Genomic DNA, 14,663 nt, shown 5'->3' with positions numbered 1-14,663 from the left:
ATGGATTGCAGGCACTAGTTTTACAATGTTTTAAAAAATGCGAACTTCTTCTAGACTCTCCATAAAGTTCAACTTTATTGGATGGATAATGAAAAGAGACATGCAGTATCTTTTTGGATATTGTGTTTTCCACAGCTCACATTCTAATGCTTTTACTAGTATACTTCAAGGACAACTTGCATTTGACTATTCCTCTTTACCAGATCTTCTCTGCCTACTTGTGTGTTCCAGTTGCAAATCTTGTTCTGGCTTCTTCAGACTGTGCAATTTTTAAATTACAGTTAAAAGATGACTCACCACACCTCCCACACTGAATAATGGCACAGCATATGTAGCAGTTGCTATCTGCAGATCATTGTTTTATTGGAGGGCACAGGAGCCAACAAAGATTATGGCTTTAATTTTTTTTTAATATTATAATACAAAATTTTATTTCTTCCTTATTAGATTTTTAAGAAAAAAATGCAAAAATAAGAGGAACAACTTAATAGATTACAAACAGCCACTAACAATGACACCAGAACTAATTAATGAATTTGGCCTTCATTCCTGGTTTTTTGGACAATGCAACACAACTCATTCTTCTTACTTGGCCTTCAAGGTACCTTCTGGGTAAATTGTATAGTGGGCAAAAACTAATACAGGGACAAACACACAGTTAGCTCCCCACATATGAGAACAGGGTACAGTAATTCAGTAGCTAAAAATTAGAAGTAATTTGTGATAAACCACAGCTATAAAGGCAATCAAATGCATTAGATATTATCATGCCAATTTCAGACATAAGATCTAGGAAGAACATGAGCTCATACTTCCTAGCATTTGTATTTCATGCGGTATCAACATTTCATATTGGAACAAGCCAATTTTTTTGATGGATTCTTAGAAGATTAGGTAAATAAAGCTAGCACTCATTGGTATATCATTAATCTGGACTAAACATAATCTCTGTTATTGATTTAACATACACTTTGGGTGGAAGAAAAGCAGACATTTTCTGCCATGCAATGAATGAATTTTCCTAAGAACGTGGAGCAACAGCCTATCACTAACAGAAAATTGATTCGTCCGAAGTGAGCAACAAGTTTTGATGAACACTGCAAGACCATGTGTGTGACAAAACTTTCTTCCAACAGATGGTTTCAAACCTACCATTTATTAGACCTAACAGCAGGAACATATTGCAGAATCATAAAATAGTTTGGGCTGGAAGGGACCTTTAAAGCTCATCAAGTCCAAATCCCTCCTGCAACGAGCAGGGACATCTCCACTTAGATCAAGTTGCTCAGAGCCCTGTCCAACCTGGCCTTGAATGTTACCAGGCATGGGGCATACTGTTCCAGTGTTTCACCACCCTTATTGTAAAAAGTTTCTTCCTTATATCTAGTCTGAATGTACCCTCTTTTAGTTTAAAGCCATTAGCACTTGTCCTATCATCACAGGCCCTACTAAAAAGTCTGTCATTTTTCTTATAAGCCCCCTTTAAGTATTGAAAGGCCACAATAAGACCTCCTTGGAGCCATCTCTTCTCCAGGCTGAACACCCCCAACTCTCTCAGCCTTTCCTCACAGGAGAGGTGTTCCACTCCTCTTATAATTTTCACGGTCCTCATTTGGACTCCCTCCAACAGATCCATGTCTTGCTTGTATTGAGGACTCTAAAGCTGGATGCACGCCAGTTGAGGTCTCACCAGAGAAAAGGGGCAGAATCACCTCCCTCAACCTGCTGGGCACGCTTCTTTTGATGTGGCCTAGGATACAGTTGGCTTTCTGGGCTGTGAGTACATATTGCTGGCTCTTGTCCAGCTTTTCATCCACCAGTAACTTCAAGTCCTCTGCAGGGCTACTCTCAATCCCTTTATCCCCAGCCTGTATTGATGCCTGGGATTGCCCCAGCCCAGGTGCAGGACCTTGCCCTTGGCCTTGTTGAACTTCATGAGGTTCACATGGGCCCATTTCTTGACCTTGCCCAGGTCCCTCTGGATGTGAGAAACAGTTCAGAGAACACATTAAATTCTGACCTGAAGCCTTAATGGTTATTGCAGGTCCTGCCAGCTCTCTTTCTGTTCTAAAATGTTTTACAATAAGTGATTCTTTCTTCAGTTAAAATGAAAAGATTTGCAACTGGATGTATGTGGCTATTACTTTTACACTGAATGGAATTGAGAAAACAAATAATGAATCCAACTTCTTCAAATACTGTATTTGTATATATAATATATATATAGTATATATACTAAAAATTGCAAACTAAAAAATAAACTAAGATTTTAAAAAAATTAATGTAAATTTAGTAAGAAGGTGATAAAGCTGACTAGATAAGTTGTTTAGGTAGCAGTTAAAAAAGAGCCATTGTAAAGTCCATAAGTGAAGTTAAAAAAAATCACAAAGCATTACTGCTTGAAAGAAACGTTATTTGTACTAGAAAAACAGTGTTAAAACTAAAACTCTACAAGGCCCTGTATATTATCACTTCAGGTGACAGAAATTAGCCACCAGAGGGAGCCCATATAATCCGGTACAAAGGAATTTACTGCACAAAGAAATTTCAGATACACAGATGAATGTTTAAGAAAAAAATTGCCTATATCTAGAAAATCTTACTGTAAATTCTTTATAGCCCATGCAATAAAACATCCCTCCTCTGTACTTAATTTCAGATTAATTCTTATTTTTACAGATTAAACAGAAGCAAGTGAGCTATAAGGAACTTTAACTATAGATGGAATATACTAAAATAAACTACTTCGTTATGTATTATCATTTTAGTTTATTTTGTTCTCAGAATTCAGTATTTCAGAAAGCAACTCATCATCTTAGTATACTAGCCCACAAATAACATGGAAGGGAGAAGACCTACATAGTCCTGGGGAATTTCAAAGCATTTCCTTCAGATTTAGGACTGGAATCTTAAGCATCCGTAAGACCTTTTTTCTGCAGCTGTTTCATACACCAAGTCAGTGTAATTTTTACATTGCACATTTAGATTTATCTGAGGAGCTATGTTCCTCCAGCCTAATTAATAAATACATCACACAGAGAAAGACTTTCAACATTCGTTCCATGAGTTAAAATACTTTGCTATGAAGAAAAGTATTTTTTTTAATCAAGAAAAAGCAGTGTTTACCACACTGGACATTTCCATTTCATTCTTAGAAGACTGATACCTCACTTTGCCTCCCAGATTTTTGTAATTATCAAAGCTGCATAACTCTTAAGTTAATAAAATGAGTATAATAGAAGCAGTAACTGTAATTAACATCACTAGCAGTTGGTGTCTCTAGTCTTTGACACTTCATAACTTCTTGTTAATTGATTCTTTTACTGCTGAATTTGCCTGTGCTTTTCCTCTGCACCATGTTATAAAGTTGATATCAACACAATAATTTAACACTGTAAAGACAATTAAAGGTGCAAACACTTCCACACTAAACACACTACCTTTTCTTTGAATACTTTGCTACTAAAAGAGTTGAAGAAATTACATTTGCTATTGCAAAAGCTTTTATTTGGCCCCAGAGAATACAAATAGGATTTGAAAAATCTGTAAAGCAGCAAGTACAGAGTTTGTATAACTGCTCCCACTAAATTAAAAAGCAAAGTGTTATTTTTCTTACAATTACTATGTTGTCTAGCAAAAAAATCACACTAATAACATAAATGACTTGAAGCGCACAATGCTCTAGGACACATTAGCAAGGGTCTTTGGAACTCAGGGACTCAGAATCCTAAATGCAAGATGGAGATTCCCAGCCACAACGTCTCGGCAATAGCTAGTCCAAGAGGTCTGAACACTGAATTTTCACACCTTTATCCTGATCAGACCAACTGAATTTGAAATCCTAAGATTCATACTTTTCCTTTTTTAATCTTTACTGGAAAATTGCAAAATACACAGGAAACATTTGAAAATTGTTCCATGTACAATCTTACCTCAGCCCACTCAGATATCAGCATTAGTGGATCACAGAAAGAACATGAAACAATGTTATGTTCAAAACACCTCGCAGAGGTATTGTAAGATACCTGCTAAACATATTTAACAATTTAATATAAATTCTCAAGTTCTACTCTGTTATGTAATACATCCTCACTCTGAAAAAGCCTTTGTGCTTCTATAGCAGAAGACAGAGATACTAGTCAAGAGTCCCAGTGCTGAATAGAAAACAGCACTACTGAAATTCTGTATTCACACACCTAGTGACTCTGTATTCATGCCCTAATATTAAAGTGAACTCTTCATTTTTCCTATAATGCTAGATACACAGTAATGTGAGATTGTCTTTTTATGCTAGTCCAGGAAAGTCATATACACCACACCCGAAAAGCAATACTTTCAGAAAGTACTACTCAATTTACTGCTTAGTAAAGAAACACTCCATATACAATCTATTAAAATGGGTAATTTTGTAAGATAACCAAATAAACTCATGCAACTGTTGCAGCAGTTCAATAACCAGCTTTATAGACACCTGTTCTAAATATATTAATAAACTTCTATTAAATAAAGTTCTGAAATAGAATTTATACAGAAACACATAGCAGACAACACGTAGGTTGTGCAAGAAACTGAAGTTTCTTGACAAATTTCACTGTCATACCAAGGAACAGTATAGTTTAAAAGCTTCCATGAAGGTCTACTCAGAGCTACAAATTGCCACGTTTTATGAACACAAATGTTATATGTACATAATAATTTGTGGATTTCTATGGATTATTTAATATTAAACCTAATTAATTTTGAAAATTTGAAATAAGTACATTAAAAATATAACAGATTAACAAATATTTGTTTGTTTGACCTTTTATTAGGAGTGGAAATCTATAATTTCAAAATCAACATTTCCTACCCTTATTTTTAATCTCTTACCAGGTCTCTCCTTTCCAGTTCCTTTTGACTCAGCAAATTTCTGTATTAAACTCTCAACTGTAGTATTTGTCATGTTATTAATAAACTCTTCATGTACCTTCAAAAAATAGACACCACACATAAAAAGAACTTAAAAAGCAGTAATTGAAAAAAATGTAATTAACTTTAAGAAGTGGTTTTCTTTAGAGTTAAGGATCCAAATACTTCCCTATAAAATATATTAGAGGGCTTCCACAAATTAACAGGCATTTTATGAAGGAAATCCCTTCTTTGTTTCAGTATTAGCAAGTGTGACTACAATACAGATACAAATTAAGAATGGAAGAATATAGCTTGATGACAGGTCTAGGATTTACATCCATTTCTTCCATGTAAACAACTTGTCTATGTATCATATTCTGCATTTGTCAGCAACATGTCTATGTCAGGAATATGAACAGTCTCTTAAGCCACCACCAGTTAAGGGTGTGAACAGTAACTACTGTATTATCACAGCTCCCACCTGCTTGAGTAAAAGCATTACTATCGTAATGTTTTTGGTGTGATAAAGGAATAATCACATGTTGTCAATAAGGAGTTTTTCCAACAAGACAGTATGCATATGCTTTAGAAATAAATAGCATGACCCTTGTGACCATCATTCATTAGCAGAAAACCTCAAAACTGAAGAGATTATCGACTCTTAAGTGTATGCAAATAAAATTACACACAAAACATCTAAAAATTAAGGTCTACTTACAAGGATTAATAATTAAACCAACTTACAGCTAAAGAAAAGATACTACAAAATCTGTTACTGAACGACTTTTGTTCTTAAAACCCAAAGTGTGTAAAAAAATTTAGAAACTTTTCAGAGAGATATAATCTCAAGTTTTAGTCAAAGAAAAGCACAGGTACCCTAATTGTGTGAAATGAGTGCTACTTCAGTATCTAGGGAACAGAACTTTGAAATACACTAAAAGTTCTCCAAATTGTCAAAATATTTTGTTTTCTGTTAAGACAAAATTTATTCAGACTGACTCTGTAGATTTTGCTATACTGAACTTATAAATGGAACAGGAAGCCATCAAAATTTGAGTTTATCTTGAACTCACCATCATTTGAAAGATGTGATCTTGTAATTAACACAAAGACAGTAAGAAATGTTCCATTTAATGGTTAAGAAAACTATGTAGCATAATTCAAACAAAGAAATGATAATATAAAAATTACCTCTCCTATTTGTAAATGAATTTCTTTTATGGTATTTGACAATGATTCTATAATGTCTTTCATGCGAAGAAGGTGTGTTTCTTCAATGTCTTGAAATTTCTGTAAAGCAATACAAACAGTTAATCATAATGGAAATATTTCTTGAAATACTAAACCTGAAATTCTAGTAATTAAATACACTAAATGGAAAAAAGAAATCGGCCTTTTTTTCCCCCTCCGGACCTTGATCACGGTATTTACAATGTTTAAGAAAGGAAGGTGTGGAATTCAGAGTTACAAAATAATGTACTTTAAAATATAATATATCGTTTCATAACCATCATCCAATTCTTTTACTTAGCTCTTTAACCGGCCACGTAATCTGACCTATTTCTACCAAAAGAAAACAGGGTTAGAGGATCCTTAAAAAAACCAAAACCTCTTCTTATTCAGGAGTCTCGTTTTTTCACCTAAACCCAGAAATCTTATTTTTGGATCTGCTTTCCACCTCCTTCTTAGCACCCTCTCCTCCTTCTCACAATATACACATGCTTTCTCTTTTTCTAGTTAAACCTACTGTTAAAGAAAATGTATTTTGAATTAAGAAATTTAAAGTGCTGGAGCTACTAAATGGCAGAACCAGGCCTTGTCCCTTTTATAGCCCTAATCCAAGGCTGGTTTAAAATTTAGTCAAGTTAATCAGTAGGAGAATAGAGAAACAATAGCTGATCAATTTGTATACACAGGTGCTCTCAGAAACGCAGGTGTTTTTAAAAAAAATAGTATATGTGAATAGGAATTGCTTGTTCAAAGACTAATTGTGCTTGAAGGACTATGTGAGTTAAAGCAGGCAGAAAGGAGATCATGATCCGAGGAGGACCTTGGAACCGAGGCAGAGACTGGAACCGAATAGATGAATCACCTGGGACAGTCAGGTGATGGATTTGCAGAACTGACAAGGCCAAAGGGAACGTCTAAAAACCTCTGGACATTGACTAATGATTTTATAAGTGTGTACTAAGCTGTGCTGCATCCCTTTGTTCTCTGCCACTCACTGAGATAGTGGCTCAACTCTGAGTTGTGATTAAAGCAAGCCTAGTGGTACCCACCATCTGTGTGAATTTTTCCTTTAACACTTACATCCTTTGCTTCTTTACATATGATTCATTTTTTTGATTTTTAAACTCACCATATATAACCTTTGCAGACTTCCAGCCAACAGCCATTTCAAAATCTCTTCCAGTGTTTTCAATGATGCCTTCCTAGCCAAAGATCAGAACTAAAAATGTCCTCATCCTCCCCAACAGACAAGTATAATTGTCTTGAAATCTTTGTTTACTTCTTCTCTTTGCTAGTTCTCTTCCTACTTCTGTAACTGTCCTTTCAAGTGTGTCCAGACTTTGACGCACCACTTAATCCTCTGTCTGGTTTGTACAGGGTTTTCTGAAGACCATCTCTCCATGTTTCACACCTCCTGCTACTGTGATTCACAAACACAATTCCATACAGACAAGTACTTCTAACTTCTGAACCCTCAATCTTCTGCCATATTTACGTGCCTCTCTAGCCATCAATCAAGGGGATTAAAATTAGTTTTTGTCTCCAGCAGCCTTCCCCTTAATTACAGAGGATACGGTCACCCTCTGTGATATTAGTTATTTTACTGATTGCCTTATTATATAAACTATATTCCCTTGCTTTCAAAACTACTTATGGTACTATCTGCTGTCAGTCACTATTGGTGTGTCAACACATGTACACAATGTGTCCTTCCAATGTGTACCTGTTTCCACTACTTAATTTTAACCCAAACACAAAGTCAGCTTTTGAAATTATGCCAATGATGTTTCCTTCATGTTTGGTCTGAACTCCCTATAAAACTCATCAAAACAGAGGTACCAGTCTCCTTTAAACTCTTCTCTATAATTTATATCAAAACAGTTGGCCATTCAGGGATATTTTTGGTCTTATGTCAGTGGAAAGCATCCCCCTTCCCCAACTGTTTCCCTATTTCTTATTTATTGTTTATACTTAAGACTGAAAATCCTTGAAGCAGAGCCATCTTGGCCTTGTACAGTATCTAATACAAAAAGGTTCTGATCAAAGAATAAAATGAGCTACTATAACACAACCATGTAATTCATATCACAGATATAATCACTAACCAAATTGTTTACTTTCACTTTTGAATGACCAGTCCATTGAAAAAAGATGTACTAAAATAAATCTGTAATGTTAATGACACCACAAATGCAAGCCACTGAGTGTTTTAAGGTACAATACAAATGAGAAATCATCATCAACAGGATCTTTAGCTGTCCAAGTTTAAGTAAGCGTTACTGCTGTTTATAAACATGCATGTTTTCCTATAAGTTTTACAATGTTTTTTAAAAAATCATTCTTGAACAGACTGCTCAAAAGCAGAATCATCAAAACTCAAGTCTATGCAGTTCTAGATAGGACCGAAGACTGTTGGAAGAGTAATTTAGCACTTCTAGCTGTTTGAGCCTTTCCAATAATTGACTGGGCTACCTGATTTTAAAAAAAGCTTCTAGCAAGGTGAAAAATCTGGCAAATAAGATATACTTTCTTAGCAACTGCACAACAATTGCATAAGACAACCTTACCCAGAAGAATCTTTCAACGTGAGGAATTTCTGTCAAATCCAATTTCTAAACAACAGTGAACTATATTTTCCCATGTCATGGTTTAACCCCAGCCAGCAACTAAGTACCACACAGCTGCTTGCTTAGTCCCTCTGTCCCAAAGGGATGGGGAGGAGATTTGGGAAAAAGGTAAAATTTGAGGGTTGAGATTAGAACAATTTAATAATTAAAATAAAATATAATAATAGTGATAACAACAACAACAATTGCAATGAGAAGGGGAGAGAGGAATAGAATCCACAAGGGAAAAAAACAAGTGATGCACAATACAATTGCTCACCACCCACTGACCAATGCCCAGCCAGTCCCTGAGCAGCAATCGGCAGGCCCTGGCCAACTCGCACCAGTTTATATACTGAGCGTGATGGTGTATGTTACGGAAAATCCATTTGGCCCATTGGGGTCAGCAGTCCTGGCTGTATCTCCTCGCAATTTCTTGTGCCCCTCCAGCCCTCTCGCTGGCAGGGCCTAAAAACCTGAAAACTCCTTGACTTAGTATAAACATTACTTAGCAAGAACTAAAACCATGGGTACGTTATCAACATTATTCTCACATGAAACCCAAAACATAGCACTGCACCAGCTACTAAGAAGGAAATTACATCTATGCCAGCCAAAACCAGGACATGCTGCTTCTTTAATCACAATAAAACCAGCAAAAAATAACAACCTGCAATTCAAGATTAGGAAGATAGTATGTTTCAAAATTCAGCCTCTCAAAATCACATATCATGAGTCACTTCAGCTGATAACTGCAGGTGAGATTGTAAATGACAGAAGAGGAACAATAAGTAAATTTTATACAACAAGATTGGTGGAGTTTAACTGAGAAAAGGAACAGCTAAATGAGGACTACTACATGATTTCTGGCGTAACACCACTGCAATTCAAAATGTTTGTCCTCAGAAAAACAGAATGTGAACAGTATAAGGCAGATTTAAGCTAAGCCTACTGATTTTGCACTGAGTCAGCTGAGAATGCTCACACTCCTCATTGGTTTTCTTTTCTGAACTAGTATGTTTCAGGTGAAATGTACTCTAAATTAAGATAATCTAAGATGTGTTTCATGTAAAGTGGGCTTCCACATATTCATGGGCACTGTTATTTTTCCTACTGCATCATCTTTAAAGTAGCTCTCCTACAACCAAACTGTAGATGCAGCTACACCATTATACTTAAAACAAATTCCACAGGTATGACTTTTACTGGCAGAATGGCAATTTTTATTTCCAATGTGGCCAGCTGTGGAAAGTGACAAGGTGTCCATTATCATGTTAAGTGAAAATTAAAATTTTAATTAAAAGGGCTGCTGCAGTTAAGGAAGTAAAGATATTTAGGTAAGCGTGGTCTGTAGAGAGAGGTAACTTTGTACCACTTTTGTACTGGGAAACAACCCAACCCAACCAGATCCTAACCAACTTCCCCATGCTCCCTGCTTACCCACTCCCCCCCTGCCCCCCCACCGCCACCTCCCAAAAAAAATCCAAAACAACAAAGCAGCCCAAAAGCATGGTGAGGTTTCCCCAGCTGTAACATCTGATACAGTAAAAAGATTTTTTTTTCCTCCTCTACATCTCAGCCTGGTTTAAATACATAATACCTACCTAATAACACAAATAAGAAAGCTGAAGAAAGAGCACTTTTATATTCTGTCCCTAGATACAAAATAAGCTGTTACTTTTGTCTTCTTCTGTTGTAGATGATTTTCAAATGGATATTTTTTTTAGTACATACTGAAGAGCTCAGCTATTCTTCTTGCTGAAAGCCCCTACATTTTCCTCCACTAATTCACTGACAACAAAACCCATTTCATGTTTATCTTCTGTCAGTTCTAAACAGGAACTCCTTTTCGTTACTTGCAGCTTTCTTGCTTACTTGGAACAAGTTTACAGGGCAATTTAGCAAGGCCAGCTTATTGAAATCATACTTGTTAAATTTTTTCTTACTGTTTCAAAGAGCAGTAAGTCAACTGCTATAAACACATTCTCCTTCTTGTAAGGTAAAAGTATAGACTGCAGACAGCTTTTGTGAGACTATAAAGATTTAAAGCCACCTGACTGAACTTGTTCTGCAGTGGATCAGAAGCATTCACAGGATCTGCTTCAGTGGCGGTTCAGTAACTTCCAGAGCAAGGCAAATAACAAACAGGGTGGGAACTTCCTGATCCAGAAGAGCCACACACTATACAAACCACACAATGATGGAGTTACTGGAATGCTTACTGAGCATATACAATAGCTACACTAACAGGAACACTACAAAAAATGTTACCATTTTGGGTAGCAGCAGTATGTATTCACATGTCAGTTTGATCCCACCTACTATTACTTCTGGAAAACTTCCAGGAGGAATGTTACACTTCAATGATTCTTTTGTTGCTCTTATATTATACTTGCTTCCAAGAATTGTTTTAAGATACATATTGGTTAAGTTTAAAAGGTTGCCTAGACTAAAAATTCTCAAGCGCTTGTAATCATACATGCCAATTCCAACCCTAATCCTAGTCAAACTGCCCTAGGCATTTTTGATACCATAATTGATATAAAAAAGATAACTGATATGCAAATGTTTTTACTTAAAGATACACAATGCTAAACAAACTGCCACGTGCAAGTGAGTCCACACCAGTGTCACACATTAAACCAGCTTAAAGATGCAGTTCTCTCCTCTTGGTACTACATTGCCTCTGCATTTGTGCCAGCACAAATGATTGTGAGATCTCTTAATTAACCAGACCATAAGTGTCTCGTCTCTTCTGGGTTAAAGCCAACCTTCCTTCAAACATTAGTTTTAGCTGGATTAGTTCTGCAAGGTAGTTCCTCACACAAATAAGTGACAAAGGAAGAAGCATGGAACTAGGACAACTGCTGTATTTATCAGCAGTACTCATTTAAAACATACTGAAAACACAGCTTCACACATCAGAGATGAGAGAGAAGTACAACAGGCCGTATGGCCTCAACCATGGTACCCATGAGTTCTCTTATTGAATTTTTATTTTAAATAAAGTGTTATTATAGCAGTGAGTAACTGCAATCATCACTGTTTTACACTTCAAAATAAATTCTGAAATAATATTTAAAAGGGACAGATTTTTTAAAAGGAATGAAGAATAATCATAGAATCATTTAGGTTGGAAAAGACCTTTGAGATCATCAGGTCCAACTGTTAATCTGGCAGTGCCAGGTCCACCCCTAAACCACGTCCCAAAGCTCCACACCTACATGTCTTTTAAATACCTCCAGTAAGGTTGAGTCCAGTGACTCAAACACCTCCCTGGGCAGCCTCTTCCAATGTTTGACCACCCTTTCAGTGAAGAAATCTGTCCTAATATCCAATCTAAACCTCCCCGGTGCAGCTTGAGGCAATCTCCTCTTGTCCTGTCACTCTGTCACTTGTTACCTGGTAGAAGAGACCCACCCCCACCTGCCTACAGCCTCCTCACAGGTAGTTGTAGGCAGCAATAAGGTCCCTCCTGAGCCTTCTCCTCTCCAGGCTGAACAACCCCAGCTCCCTCAGCTGCTCCTCGCAAGCCCTGTGCTCCAGACCCTTCCCCAGCCCCGTGGCCCTTCCCTGGACACGCTGCAGCCCCTCTACGTCCCTCCTGCAGTGAGGGGCCCAAACCTGAACACAGGGTTCGAGGTGCAGCCTCACCAGTGCCCAGTGCAGGGGGACAGTCCCTTCCCTTGCCCTGCTGGCCACACTGCTTCTGACACAAGCCAGGGTGCTGCTGGCCTCCTTGGCCACCTGGGCACACTGCTGGCTCATGCCCAGCCGGCTGCCGACCAGCACCCCCAGGCCCTTTCCCACCAGGCCCTTTCCAGCCGCTCTGCCCCAGCCTGTAGCGCTGTGTGGGGCTGGTGTGACCCAGGTGCAGGACCCGGCACGGAGCCTTCTTGAACCTCATCCAGCTGGCCTCAAGCATTTGCAATGCACATAACCAAATTTAACTCAAACTGGAAAGAAAAAGCATAGGGAGTACAGCTCCTTCAACCAGAACCACGTCAAGATACTGCACAAAAAGATGCCTTCTGTGAACTCTTCAGGGGCAGATTGTCAAGACTCCTAATGTAACAGTCATGTCAAGAGCAGAATTTTGCAGTAGCATGCCTGTGCAATTCTTTGCTGCAAATGCCTGGATGGAGGGGTGGGAGAGAAGAGTTCTGGTATGTGATATATGTGGCTTCCTTTCTCTAACAGCTGTGTTGAGCATCTATTCAGAGATGAATTAGATCGGATTCTAACGAAGTTCTCGAAGTAGGAAAGCAGTTTACAGTTTAGGACAGGGCAGCTTTTTACATGCCAACCTAAATAATACTCATGCTGTGAAATCTTAATTTCCAAGGAGTTACGGAAAACCCTAACAATTAGATGTCAAAAATACAAATATGACTGAATCTCTCTAATAATTTCATCTATGCCTAAAAATTGAACCTTTGAAAACAATGAAAAGTGCAAATAATTTTCAACTAAAAAGAAATTTCCTATCTTGTAAAAGCTTTACTAAACCAAGAAACATGTAGAAATAAATATGTCAACCATAAAAATCAGAATGATGATGTTTGCTTTTTTAAATCTGGGGCAGTAAAAAAAGTCTGGTATCAACAGATTTGAAAGAGAAACTTTAAAATGTAACAAGCAGCAGCATATGAAATGATACAGAGAACTTGATACCCTCTGGAACACAGATCAAAAGCCTTTAAAAAAAACCCTAGAAACTTCAACAGATATAAGGACTTTTTACAACCTCAGGTAAACCCTGGGAAGACACTTTAGCAAATAACTAAATGTTTTGCTGCAATAATAATGAAAAAACCATGATGGATCCCAAAACGTAAAACTCCTATGAATCAGTTCTGGAATTAGAGCAATTCACAGGATTTCCCACGTGATCACAATGCATCTACGATATTTCCAGGAGTTCATTTTGTTTTCTTCCTGACAATATCTTCAAAAAGTCTTTCTAGACTGCTAGTGCTCAACTGTGTCGTTCAAGGCCAGTGCCATCACAATATACATGGTCAGTGTTTGCCCTTCAAACATATTATTTCTGACATAATTGTTCATATTAATTTCCAAAGGAGACCATTCTATCTTGAACCACTTTTCCAAAAGCTTTGATTTCAGATGCCTTCATAGATGAAATAGCATATATTCATCTATTTTAAAGGTAACTCATTTAATGTAACACTTACCTGTGCAGTTTCTGTCATTTTCTGTTCAAAATCAGATTTAAATGCAGCATATTTCTCCACATACAGTTTATAAGTATCTGTAGCTTTTTTTGTTTTAACTGCTGCCTGCAGATCAGTAAAAAAAAAAAAAGTGTCAAATGTCACACATACAATCTGACCTAAGGTTTTTAAAGTCACTATTAAAAGAAAGCCTGGGATGATCTATAAAAAGTAACCAGGGGCATATCAAAACAGTTAAGTGTCATAACAGAATTTCACCACCAAATAACTCAGATTCAAGCCATTAGAGATTTCTATTTAAAGGTATGCATAAACCACATAAAACAGTAACCAAGCAATTACTTCATTTAAATCTCTTCCCCTTATCAGCAATGACAAATCTGTAATACACTTACTTTGAAATCAAATTTGTATTGCTGAAGTTAACAAATTAGCTCCTGTCAAATATTTAGATTTGCAACAGGAATGATGCAGGGTTGTGCAATTCTGAAAGACTCAATGGTTAAAAACCCAAGAAGGTACAGTTCTCTGCTAGAAATGAAGGAAGCAATTTGTAAGTACAGACATTACATCAACGAGAGTTTTAAGATTAAGAGGTATTTGAAAGTGAAGCTAATGCAGAACACACTGATGGCCAAATTTATGCAGCACGGTGTTGTTTATAATAGTCCTTTTTGTCTTTATAATTTATTCATTTTTTTCTCCCATTATTGGTTACTAATAATTAAAAAAAAAATCTTTC

At 36.9% G+C, this 14,663-nt stretch overlaps 1 protein-coding gene across 5 annotated transcripts in view; it reads right to left on the bottom strand.

Moving 5' to 3' along the window:
- Positions 1-14,663, bottom strand: part of FCHO2 (FCH and mu domain containing endocytic adaptor 2) — a 100,131-nt gene that overhangs the window by 62,605 nt on the left and 22,863 nt on the right. For all 5 annotated transcript variants that reach the window (XM_056323666.1, XM_056323661.1, XM_056323662.1 and 2 more), the window contains exons 6-8: positions 13,922-14,026; positions 6,082-6,180; positions 4,870-4,966 (exon numbers count right to left, since the gene is read on the bottom strand). In XM_056323666.1, the coding sequence (XP_056179641.1) occupies positions 4,870-4,966; positions 6,082-6,180; positions 13,922-14,026 (301 nt within the window). The remainder of the gene's footprint in view (positions 1-4,869; positions 4,967-6,081; positions 6,181-13,921; positions 14,027-14,663) is intronic.

This window comes from Falco biarmicus, chromosome Z (genome assembly GCF_023638135.1).
Source record: "Falco biarmicus isolate bFalBia1 chromosome Z, bFalBia1.pri, whole genome shotgun sequence".
In the NCBI taxonomy this organism is placed as follows: domain Eukaryota; kingdom Metazoa; phylum Chordata; class Aves; order Falconiformes; family Falconidae; genus Falco; species Falco biarmicus.
This window is presented reverse-complemented; position numbering and strand designations above follow the sequence as displayed.